At 33.2% G+C, this 10,956-nt stretch overlaps 1 protein-coding gene across 1 annotated transcript; it reads left to right on the top strand.

The window, feature by feature from the left end:
- The first annotated feature begins 5,967 nt into the window (after positions 1 to 5,967).
- Positions 5,968 to 7,806, top strand: LOC145013051 (glycosyltransferase BC10-like). The gene is made up of 2 exons (XM_078971856.1): positions 5,968 to 6,555; positions 7,168 to 7,806. Exons 1-2 carry the CDS (start codon positions 5,968 to 5,970, stop codon positions 7,804 to 7,806), a joined length of 1,227 nt encoding a protein of 408 aa, XP_078827982.1.
- The last annotated feature ends 3,150 nt before the right edge of the window (positions 7,807 to 10,956 follow it).

Here is a 10,956-nt window from a genome sequence, read left to right as displayed (position 1 = left end):
ATAGTATTAAGAAGGTTTATAACATTCATCAATTGTGGAAAGTTGTGATGTCTTGAATAAGACAAAGACCAACCAAGACCAATTTATGAAGTGTTTTGATAAAAACTACACTAACTCTTGAATATCTGTCAAGAAATGTTTATTGACAAAAGAATATTATATGTCAAGGAGTCAGTGGGAGTCTTATTGGTCTGGAAAAGTTTCAAGAACAAATCAAATAAACCTTATCAATCATCACTAGCACACGAGTTGAGGTTTACAACCTATCGTGTTAACGTTATCTTGTTTCTGTGCTGTTTCCAATTGAGTTAATTATGCATGTGAGTTCTATGAGTTCTCATTTGAACGCATAAAAGGCAAGGCACCTTGATCAATGAAAGGTACATTGATAGGAAAAAGGTGAGATGCTTAACTACTTGGAAGACGTGGTGGGCAGCTGTGCTACCATAAGGCAAGAAATCAAGATTAAGAAAGTTCGATCCATATGAGTTTGAATTTGTCGTAAACTTTGTTTTTTAACAAATTCACATGGATAAGAACAAATACACCATTTAAATCTAAGTGTCATAAGATTTCCTCTTTCATGAAAATGATTGTGAGGAAATGCTTTCACTAAGAAAGATTTTAAAAGATAGTGATTGTAAAATTGCATTCTCGAATTCGATCATGGTTACGGCATCCCTTTCCATAATTTGAATTGTGAGGTTTGGCAATTAGTCTTAATTGTTAAGACACACATATGAACTATCTAAGGCAAAAGTGTATAAGTTCAAGAAGTCTTGATAAAAGATTATCAAAGCACTAAGTATTAGAAACATGAACTTAAGAAATTCAATAAGTATTGTTTTTCTGAAAGTTAAGATGTTTATGAATACATGTCGAAGCTAGTGGGAGCATAAGTGTTATGTTTTATAATAATCATCATGATAGTGGGAGCATAAATGTTATGATTGTATGATTATTAAGGCAAGTATTGCATAGTTAGCAATATTAATTATAGAAAACAAGAGTCATACTTTGCAAAGTTGTAAGAGTTGAAAGGTTGTTTTGCTATAATTAAGGGAGATAATATTATGCTTCATTTCAAATCTAAAGGATTAGGTTGTGAAATGTTAATAAACTTAGTCAAGGGTACATAGTGTGTTCTTAAAGTTTCGATTATGATTACGGCATTCCTCTTCACAATTCGAATTTTGAGAACATAGAAAATAAAACATTATGCGTCGTGTCCCATACGCTTCGAGTATAGGATCGATTGCAAATGATTTAATGTTTGACCATTCTAAGATTTTCCAAATGTCTAGTGCATTTAGAGGGAAAAGGGACTAGAATCGGTTTTGACTAAAATAATTAAACAACTATCAAAGGATAATCCAAAGTTCGACGAGGATTGGTTGCTTGTGAGTAGTTGGAAGTATAGTATTGGAAATTATGGAAATGTTTCCATATTGGATGGACAATATCGACATCATTACGAATAGATAAGATTCTATTAAGAAATTAGTTGTCATATGGAAAATATGGAAGCGTGTCCATATTGGGAAGTAAATATTGAAAATCTATGACTAGATTAGAAACTTTTATGCAAAAGGATGTTCAAAGGAATGTACTTTGAGAGAGAGACATCATATCTAAGGAATTGTCTTGTAACAATCTACGATAGAGGACTTTGTAATATCATTGGCAATAGTCTTTGTGACTTTGGTGCAGTGACATTACGAAAGGATCGTTGCATAAAGTGTTAGAATCTAGCATATTCTATAAGTAGCGAGAATTTGATATTCTTGCACTTAAGAAAATGGATTTGGAGTTGTAAAATGAGAATGATTGGAAATGTGTTCAATTTGTCTATTTCACAAAAGTAAGAACCATAGGTAAACACTGTGTGCATGCTAGGAGCATGGGACAAGTGTAATAATTCAAGTAAGAAGTTGATTACCCGAAACGACAAATAATGAGTAATCGATATGGTGATAAATAAAACGTGTTTTGTTTATACTCAAAGGTTTGAGGCCATATTGGATTAGTATTATTCTTGTGTTTCACCTTGCATGTTTTGACTTCCAGAATAATTGAGTTTATTAAGAATAATCGAATTATTCAAACGGGCCACAGTCGTTCATATGTTGGAAGTAGATATGAATGAAGACTGTCATGAATTGGTGTGTGGATTGTCTAAAAGAGTATTAGACATAAGCAAATGTTTGCTGCAACGTTCATGAGTGCTTATGAATATGATTTGAGCATTGGATTAAACCCACGCTCACTTGGATCACTATCTCGAGTGATTAGTGAGACGATAACATCTTATATTCTTCAAACTGAGATGTGTGAGCTGTATCTTGCTAATCGGTTGCACATTGATAATGTGTAAACGCACTAGTAACTTGGTGTTATAAAACATATTGTTGTGTGAGATTTGGTTAGTGAGTGCAAGCAAGCATTGTATCAAAGTTTATCCGTTCCTTTTATCCAAAGAAGGATAAAAGCGATAGCTTTTGGGCCCCTCGATGGTTTAGTGATGACATACGTAAATGCTCGGCCGGGCTAGGGCTAATTTGATTTGTTCAATTAGTCTGTCGTCATAAATCAGAAATCGAGAAGTAGTACAAAGAGAATGATTAAAAATCATATCTCATACGATATCTAGAATGGAGGAATATATGATCCCTTATCTAAGGACACGCGTATCTGATAGTATCAGAGTTGACAGCGGCTTTGGAAAGCTACGATTACAGATCGGGATCTGAAGTCATACGCAGAATAGTTGTTAGACTTATCCAAGTGGGAGACTGTTGGATTAGTGTCTAAGTCCATAACTATTTTGGTATGTACTTGAGCCGATGGTGCATGGTCCTTTTGGGTTGCCTTCACCAAAGCAACTTGATAGGATGAATTATGGAGAGTAAGGATTAAATATGATTTATTAATATATTATGGGAATAATATATTAAAGGAGAAATCATATTGTTTAATTAATATTAGTCAATAATTAATTGGTAATTAGTTTTGTGACTAAAAGAGATTAATTAAACTTAAGGGACTGAAATTGTAATTATAAGATAATTATAATTTGGGCCATGGATTGCCTTATATTAAGGGATGGACGAATTCTAATGGGAAACCCATAAGGAAATCATCCATGGGCTTGATAAAACGAGTCTATGGGTTGCTTAGGGCTTAAGCATCCAAATTAGGGTTTCCTTGTTAGATAACCCTAATAGTCCAACTATATAAAGACCCCTTAAGGCTCAAAAACGTGGCTAAGCCTCTTGTTAGGGTTTCTACACGTTTTTGGCAGCCTCCAACCTCTCTCCTCTTCATCCTCTTGCTTATGGTGTTTGTGAACCATTAGAGGAGTGACACTTGTGACTCTAAGCCTTCCAAAGTCAATTCAAGGAGGAATTGGGATTGTTATTGCTACATAACAATCAAGGTAACATTATAAATTCATTCTTATATTAATATGATTACTTGTATGCTAGAATTAGGGTTTATAGTCTTGGATTCAAAGCATGTACAATAGAGAAACCTAGATCCAAGCATTAGGGTTTGTATGAGCACATAGGATGTCTTATGACCAAAACCCATCAAGATGATCACGAGAAGGCGAAGGCGTAATCGTGCACCTCCTCGTATTTTTATGATTTGATTTCTGGGATACTCTGACATTAAACTATATTGAAAACATTTTGTAATAAATGATGGTTTTTGAATGCTTGAAAAAGTTTTAAATTTTCATGAATTTTATGGATGTTACATCGGGTATGGGGACGGGTATTGCAGTCTCTGCCAATATTCGCCCCAGTGAGAAATCACCCCGTCTAAATAGCAAGTTCTTGAAGTGGTGTGACAAATATGATTATATCTTAGAAAAAAAAGTTTGACAAAAATGACATCACTTCTTCTAGCGTTACAATTATAATGCAAAAGTCCGATCAATCTTAAAAATCCATCAAATAGATTGAAGGACAATTGAATCTAAAAGTTCTTTGGCCTTCGGCTTGTAAACTTTGAAAATATAAGTATTAGGAAATAACCAAATAATAATCTACCCAAAATGTTCATGAACATCATGTATGCTTTGCTCCAATAATATACTCTAATAAATATTTTTTTTGTCACGTGTTACATTGTTATTTATTTTGCCAAATGTCATTGTGTGATTATTTTGCATTAATTTTTCTCTGCATGTCATTTTATGAGGTTTTTTATTTTATTAAATTATACATAATATTTTAATGTAGTAATTACAATAAGTGTTGTAATAAATGTATATCAATTTCATTAATGAATTTATCTTCTAATTTCAAATTTTCAATTTTTTTTGTTTATTTATCTAAATTATTTGTTAAATTTAAAAGATAAAAACAACATTTCAATTTTAGACATTTCTATTTTTTTTTTAAATTAACCTATGTAATACATGAGTCTCACAACAGTACAATGAATAAATATCGTTGGATCATACAAAATACCGACTAGCTGCCGTCATTTATATTGGGGAAAAAACAAAATAGGGTTTTTGGAAATCTGGATCACAAACAGGAATCATGTTAACACTTTTCTTGTTTGATATTTCGATCCTATATGCTTTGGGTATCACGAAATCCAAACTAGGATAATTCCTGATGTAACAATTATGATTTTAGGCACAAAATCAGAATCAATTTTGAGAAGATAAAGAAGAAAGCGTTTCCAGTTTTCTGTGTTTCAAAGTCGTTATTTTTTCCAGATTTATCCACTCAACGGATAAACAAGAATAGATTGCATCTTTCAGAAAAGACATATTAGTCATTGAATTTGCATTTTTTCAAGAATGACATATTAGTCATTGTACTGTTCTAAAAAAAATTTCGGGGCGCTGCCCCACACCGTGACTTGACACAGTAGATTAGGGCTCGGTACTAACAATGTTTAGTAAATGCAAGTGTACAATCCCACACCTCCTAACTTGTATTATAACTAAAACATTATTATTGAAACACTTGTTAAATCCATTACACTAAAATATATTTGGTGATAAAATCACCAACAATTTATTTTACCTTTTTTTTTATTTTACTTATTTTTCTTATTCCTTATTTTCACTTTATCTTATTTTCTTCTCATGTACATTCCCCAAATACATTTGAATTCATATTTATATTTTTTATTAGTATTATCAATGTTTTTCTTAAAATATAATTAGTTACAAAAGATATTACATCCTCTGCAAATAAAAAAAGGAAGAAATTTGACAATAAGTTATTAACACTTGTTTTTGTTACTTGGGAGTTTCCTCGTCTTTTGAGAAGTCAACATCTAGACCCAAAAAATGTGAAAGCCTTACCAACGAATGTGACAACTTGTTGGCCACCCTGAAATTTTGGATTTAATACCGACTTTTGGACTAGTAAGTAACACATGGCACAACTCTCCTCTCTCTCTGCCCGATCGATCTCCTTCCTCGTTTCCTCCATCATCACTTTGTGGGTGTATTCCTCTGGGTGGATTTCACAACATTTCGTCATTGTCTTGCTTTATTCACAACAAAGAAACTTCCTTTCGATTAACTTTCGCATGTCTCTGGATAACTCATCGGGTTGGGAAATTAGGTCTCTCTTTACAGTTGTCCTTTGTTTACAGTTTATCCCCAAAGACGATTACGATGTTGTGTCTTATTCTTGATCTCCTTTCACATTTCATGAGGCGACTTACTCTGGAAAGATACAGTTGTTTTCCAGTGTCCCATAGTTATACCCTTGAGAAGTGTAATACATTCACCGAGTGAGAATTATATCCCTAAACGGATCATTTTATACGTTCATAGCATCAAATTAAGATAGAAACTCGTTTCTGTAAATACCAATCGAATTTAGTTGAGTTCACGTTGAAAGAAAAACAAATCTTTCAAGTTCTGTAAGGATCCAGTCTCTTGGAACAAGTTCCTCGTCTTCCTTGAAGTTTCGTGGGTATTGTGTCTAGATGAAGAAGGAAATTCGACAAATGCATCTTAAAACATTAGCGCATTATTTTCTTATACTTGTATGTGGTATAGGGCTTGGGGCCACACTAATCTTTTGCCTTTATAGTATACCCTTAAACTCAAAATCTAAGCAAGTATTCACATTCCAAGTTCCATCCACCATAATCGATAATCAACGTTCAGGGCTTTTCCCTTTAAATCCCCAAATGCAAAATAGAACGGAAATCACCACTCCTCCTACCAATATCATCGTCACCAACACCACGACCAGAACGATTAAAGAGCCAAAAGAGCCAACAGAAACACCAAAGCCATCTGCCACAAGTGCGTTTTTACACAGAATGAAAGATGATGAGTTGTTTTGGAGAGCATCGATGGTTCCTAGAATACGCAAGACTCCATTCAAGAAGACGCCAAAGGTTGCATTCATGTATTTAGTAAGAGGAAGGTTGCCATTATCTCCCCTTTGGGCTAGGTTCTTTCGTGGTTATAAGGGTTTTTACTCCATTTATGTTCATACACAACCATATTTTGTTGGTGAAGTGGCTCCTGAACCGATGTTTCAAGGACGAAGAATTCCAAGTGAGGTATGTTAATTATGTGTCAAATCGCTTTTATGTTTATATCTTTTACTTCATAATTTCTACATCAACTATATTACATCACCACTATAATTCAATCATTTAATTCACATACATAAAATATGTAACACACCCCTAGTACAGAGAACATGTAATACGTTTCACTTTAGATTATAATTGTCCAAAAAATTAAGAGCAACATGGCTTTTTATAGCATAGTGATCGAATATGTATTTCCCAATTACAATCAGTCTTATAACTAGATTCACCATTGCCAATTGAGAGGGCGAGGGGTATGTGACTATACTCAAATTTGGCTCATGGTGTACTTTCTATAACATTGTAGTTCTATTTTTCATGAAAAATAAAGATTCTTGTTTTTCAAATCCATTTTCAGTGGACACCTACTCTAGAGTTTCTTTCTCTCCTTTAACAAATAGTACTGTTCATGGTGCGTTTCAATCAAAGTGAAAAGTAGTCATAAACAAAATGTCAAGTTTTCAAAGTGCTAATCCATGATGGATACAAATGAACAAAAACTTGCTAGAAGGATACAAATGAATCAAAATTACAATTTATAAACAATAAGATATACTTAATGTACAATGCATGGTGCAGGTGGTTACGTGGGGAGAAATAAGTATGGTGGAAGCCGAACGTCGCCTATTAGCCAGTGCATTACTTGATTTCAATAACGAAAGATTTGTGCTTCTTTCTGAAGCATGCATTCCACTTTACAACTTCTCAACCATCTACCCATATCTAATCAACTCCAAACAGACATTTGTGGAGTGCTATGATAAAGAGGGCCCAGTGGGGCGTGGACGATATGACCACAACATGGAACCAGCAGTTACAGTAGATCAATGGCGAAAAGGGTCCCAGTGGTTTGAAGTTGATCGCCACCTAGCCCTAGAGATTATCTGCGATAGGAAATATTACCCTTTGTTTCGAGACTATTGCAAACCTGCTTGTTATTCAGATGAGCATTACATTCCCACATTCTTATATATAGAGTTCAAGGAAGATAATTCAGATCGGACGTTAACTTATGTTGACTGGTCAAAAGGTGGACCTCATCCATACAAGTTTGGAAAATGGGAGGTGACACTTTCTTTGTTGAGACAAATGCAGAATGGAACCGAGTGTATGTATAATGGAGAGCGAACAAGAGTTTGCTTTTTGTTTGCTAGAAAGTTTGTACCAAGTTCTTTGCTTAGGTTATTAGAGCTAGCTCCGGAAGTAATGAATTTTTGAAGTTAACTTGTAAAACCTTTAATTGCAATCAAGAAAAATGTTGGTTCCTTTTGTTTTTATGTTACGGGCATATTAATGTAGTATTAGGTGTGTATTAAACAGATTGATTAAAAAAATAAATTATATATAAATCTTAAACATTTTTTAAGATAAAATTTTGAAATAAATATAAACGAAATAATGAACAATTAAGAAATTCAATATACACCAATAAAAAACCTATTGATAAATTTTCAAAGACTTATTTGAATATCCTATTAATTAGTTAATTACCGTTATTGTTTAAAATCAAAATTTTTTAATCAGTCTCCACTTTTTACTATAGAAAATACAACATACAATTTATTATGAATGAACACTGGTTGTCTAAAAAATAATCTCATCTTCGATAAACACTGCCATTGACTTTTGTTTATATTTATCGCAAAAATATAGTTGTGAAAATTGTATTCTTTTAAATGTGAAATGAATCATTTTATTCGAAGGCGTCAAAGACATTCTTTGAAAAAAGTACGATTCCCTATATTATTTCCTTGAACTATATCTGCTTCTATAACCCGATTACCAAGTGCTATAACCCTTAGCCTCGATCCATTACAAAAATCATAATTCTGATCAATATTCCTTATTAACATAACTTGAACAACTTATAATACTAACTTATGAATTGACAAATCTGATGGTTTAAGATCATTTAAAACATCAAACGACTATAAACTTTCATTAAAGTCATCATGAACATAATCTGAATTTCTAATTTCCTTATTAATTTTATAGGTGCCCTTAGTAGTTTAGTGTTTATTTGTTTCTTTGATGTTTCAACATCACGTTTTTTTATCTACGAAGACAGTACAACAAAAAACTAATGTTTACTCCAAAATGGATGTTTGAGAGAAAGTGGTATTTTTTTTTCTATTTTCTTAAGAACTTAAAAATTGTTAAATTACATATTTTTTTTATAAAACATAATTTACTTGCAAAGGTCTACAATCTTCATACTGTTAACGGTTTCAGGGTATAATTCCCTTGAGTTAATCAGATTTCAATTTAAGACCTTAATCTGGTTTCTTATAAATGTCTCACTTTATCCTGGTTTTTAACATCTGTAAACGAATTATAAACAAAATATATAAATCCGGTTTTGTATATTTTGGAGAATTTAGTTAGGGGTTATTTGGTTTGTTTTTTCATGTAAACTGAAAAATCTTTCAAATGAAAAAAAATCTGGAATAAAAGTTTTTATATTCTACAAATATATTTTCTTAATGCATATGGTTCATAAAAATTTCAATTTATAAAACACACGTTATATATATATCAAATAACGAAAAAAAAGTAAGTCAAATATAGAGGAATCCAGAGCATTTGATGTTTTTTTTCCTCTAAATGAAGATGCTGAAAATATAAAGTGTAAAACAAATATTACAATAAAAATGTTCACTCTATCCCTTGAATTAAACACACAATATGGGCCACAACAGGTGCTCCATAAAGTAGTAAAAGCAAAAACAAAAAATAGAAAGACAAAAACTGTAAGACATGGTTTTTGGTATGTATATGAAATCATAATTTATTCCTTTTTGTATAGAAACTTGACGAGTTTGAGGCCCCAAACTCGTCGAGTAGAGATGGATTGGGACACGGGTTAAGAAGTCTACTTGACGAGTTGAGTAGCCTCAACTCAACGAGTAGGCTAGCTGAATGCAATCCTAATGTTCAGGACTTTGCACCCTATTTAAACACCTTAACCCCCATAACCTGGCCTCTTTTTCACCCTCCATTATCCCAAACCCTAGTCTTGAAACCCTAATTCACTTTTGAGAGTTTTGAGCCAACTTTTGTGCATTCTTGGTGATTTTGAAGAAGGTACTTGAAGAATGAGCAACAACGTGTAGGAGGAGAGTAGATCAAGAAGTTCGGCTTCATTTCTGGTTTATCTGAGGTATAAAGCTCATACCTTATCTATAGCATGCTTAGATCTAGTTTTAGGTTGCTTTCTTCATGTTTTGGTCCAAGTATGTAGGTTTTTGGGATTTGGATGTCCCATGTGGGCAATCCCTTTAGATCTGGGGTCTTAAGGGGACTTCATGGCATATAGGTGCAAACTTTATGGCTATGGAAGTCCAATGCAACTTGTAGACCATCTTTTTGGTCTTTTGAGCTAAGTAGGTCATGCATACAAGTAAAGATAGGAACTTTACGTGACCAAATCGTCCCTAGAGTCCAGATCTACGACCTCAAGGTCTATCTTGAAGTTTTGATGGCTTTTGGAGTTAGATCTAAGCCATTTTGAGTAAGGGTTAGAGCTTATTTCTTCTAGGATGGGTCTTAATGTGTAAAGTCAGAAACTTTACCCTCCTAGATGTGTATTTGGCCTAGATCTGAATATGAGTCTTAGATTCAAAGAATGATGGCTTAATACATTAAGAAGGCTTAACAAACTGAAGAACTCGATGAGTTTATAGAGGAACTCGAGGATTTGGGTCGAAGTGTCCCGATTCTCTTAAAAGGAAGAACTCGATGAGTTCAAGGGAGACCTCAACGAGTTAATTTTAAGAAGTCCCGGTTCTGTTGTGTCACACTCCCAAACTAGAACAACAGAAATGTCTGGGGGTGGATGATTTCATGTAAAGTATCATAACAAATAAATAATAGTGATCAAAGCCATGCAACCTAAATACTAAGTTTACATTGAATCCAAAACATTGTTGTCACACCCCAAAACCAAGAACGGTAGGAACGTTCTAGAGCGGAGGACGTAATGTAAAGTATCACAACAATGTAAAGTAGTAAACAAGCAACAACATCATCCATTGCATTAACAGTAAGATTTTAATACATGTGTGTTCTTTCATCGAAAAAGACATGAAAATAAGTAATCAAAATAAAAGACGAGTCTTGACTGCTCCGTCTTCTCAAAACTTGGTCATCGTACCTCTCTACTGGTGACCTGAGAATACAAGTTATTTTGAAAGCATAGATCAACATAAAAGCTGGCGAGTTCATAAGTATTTAATGTCATTGTTTCTATGAAAACGTTTGTAAGTGTTTGATGTATAAGTTTATAAATGTTTGCAGTAAATGTTTGTATAAGTTTGAAGAAAATGTTTATAAATGTACAATGTAAATGTTTGTATAAGTAATTGTATC

Source organism: Lactuca saligna, chromosome 8, assembly GCF_052625555.1.
Source record: "Lactuca saligna cultivar CGN05327 chromosome 8, ASM5262555v1, whole genome shotgun sequence".
NCBI lineage: Eukaryota > Viridiplantae > Streptophyta > Magnoliopsida > Asterales > Asteraceae > Lactuca > Lactuca saligna.
The sequence above is the reverse complement of the archived record's forward strand: the minus strand, read 5'-3'. Positions and strand labels throughout refer to the sequence as shown.

What these genes read in the sequence shown, in the direction of transcription:
- LOC145013051 (XM_078971856.1), top strand. Translation starts at nt 5,968, where the DNA reads ATGAAGAAGGAAATTCGACAAATGCATCTTAAAACATTAGCGCATTAT. An exon ending in GACGAAGAATTCCAAGTGAG is followed by an intron (nt 6,556 to 7,167) that starts GTATGTTAATTA and finishes TGCATGGTGCAG; the next exon opens with GTGGTTACGTGGGGAGAAAT.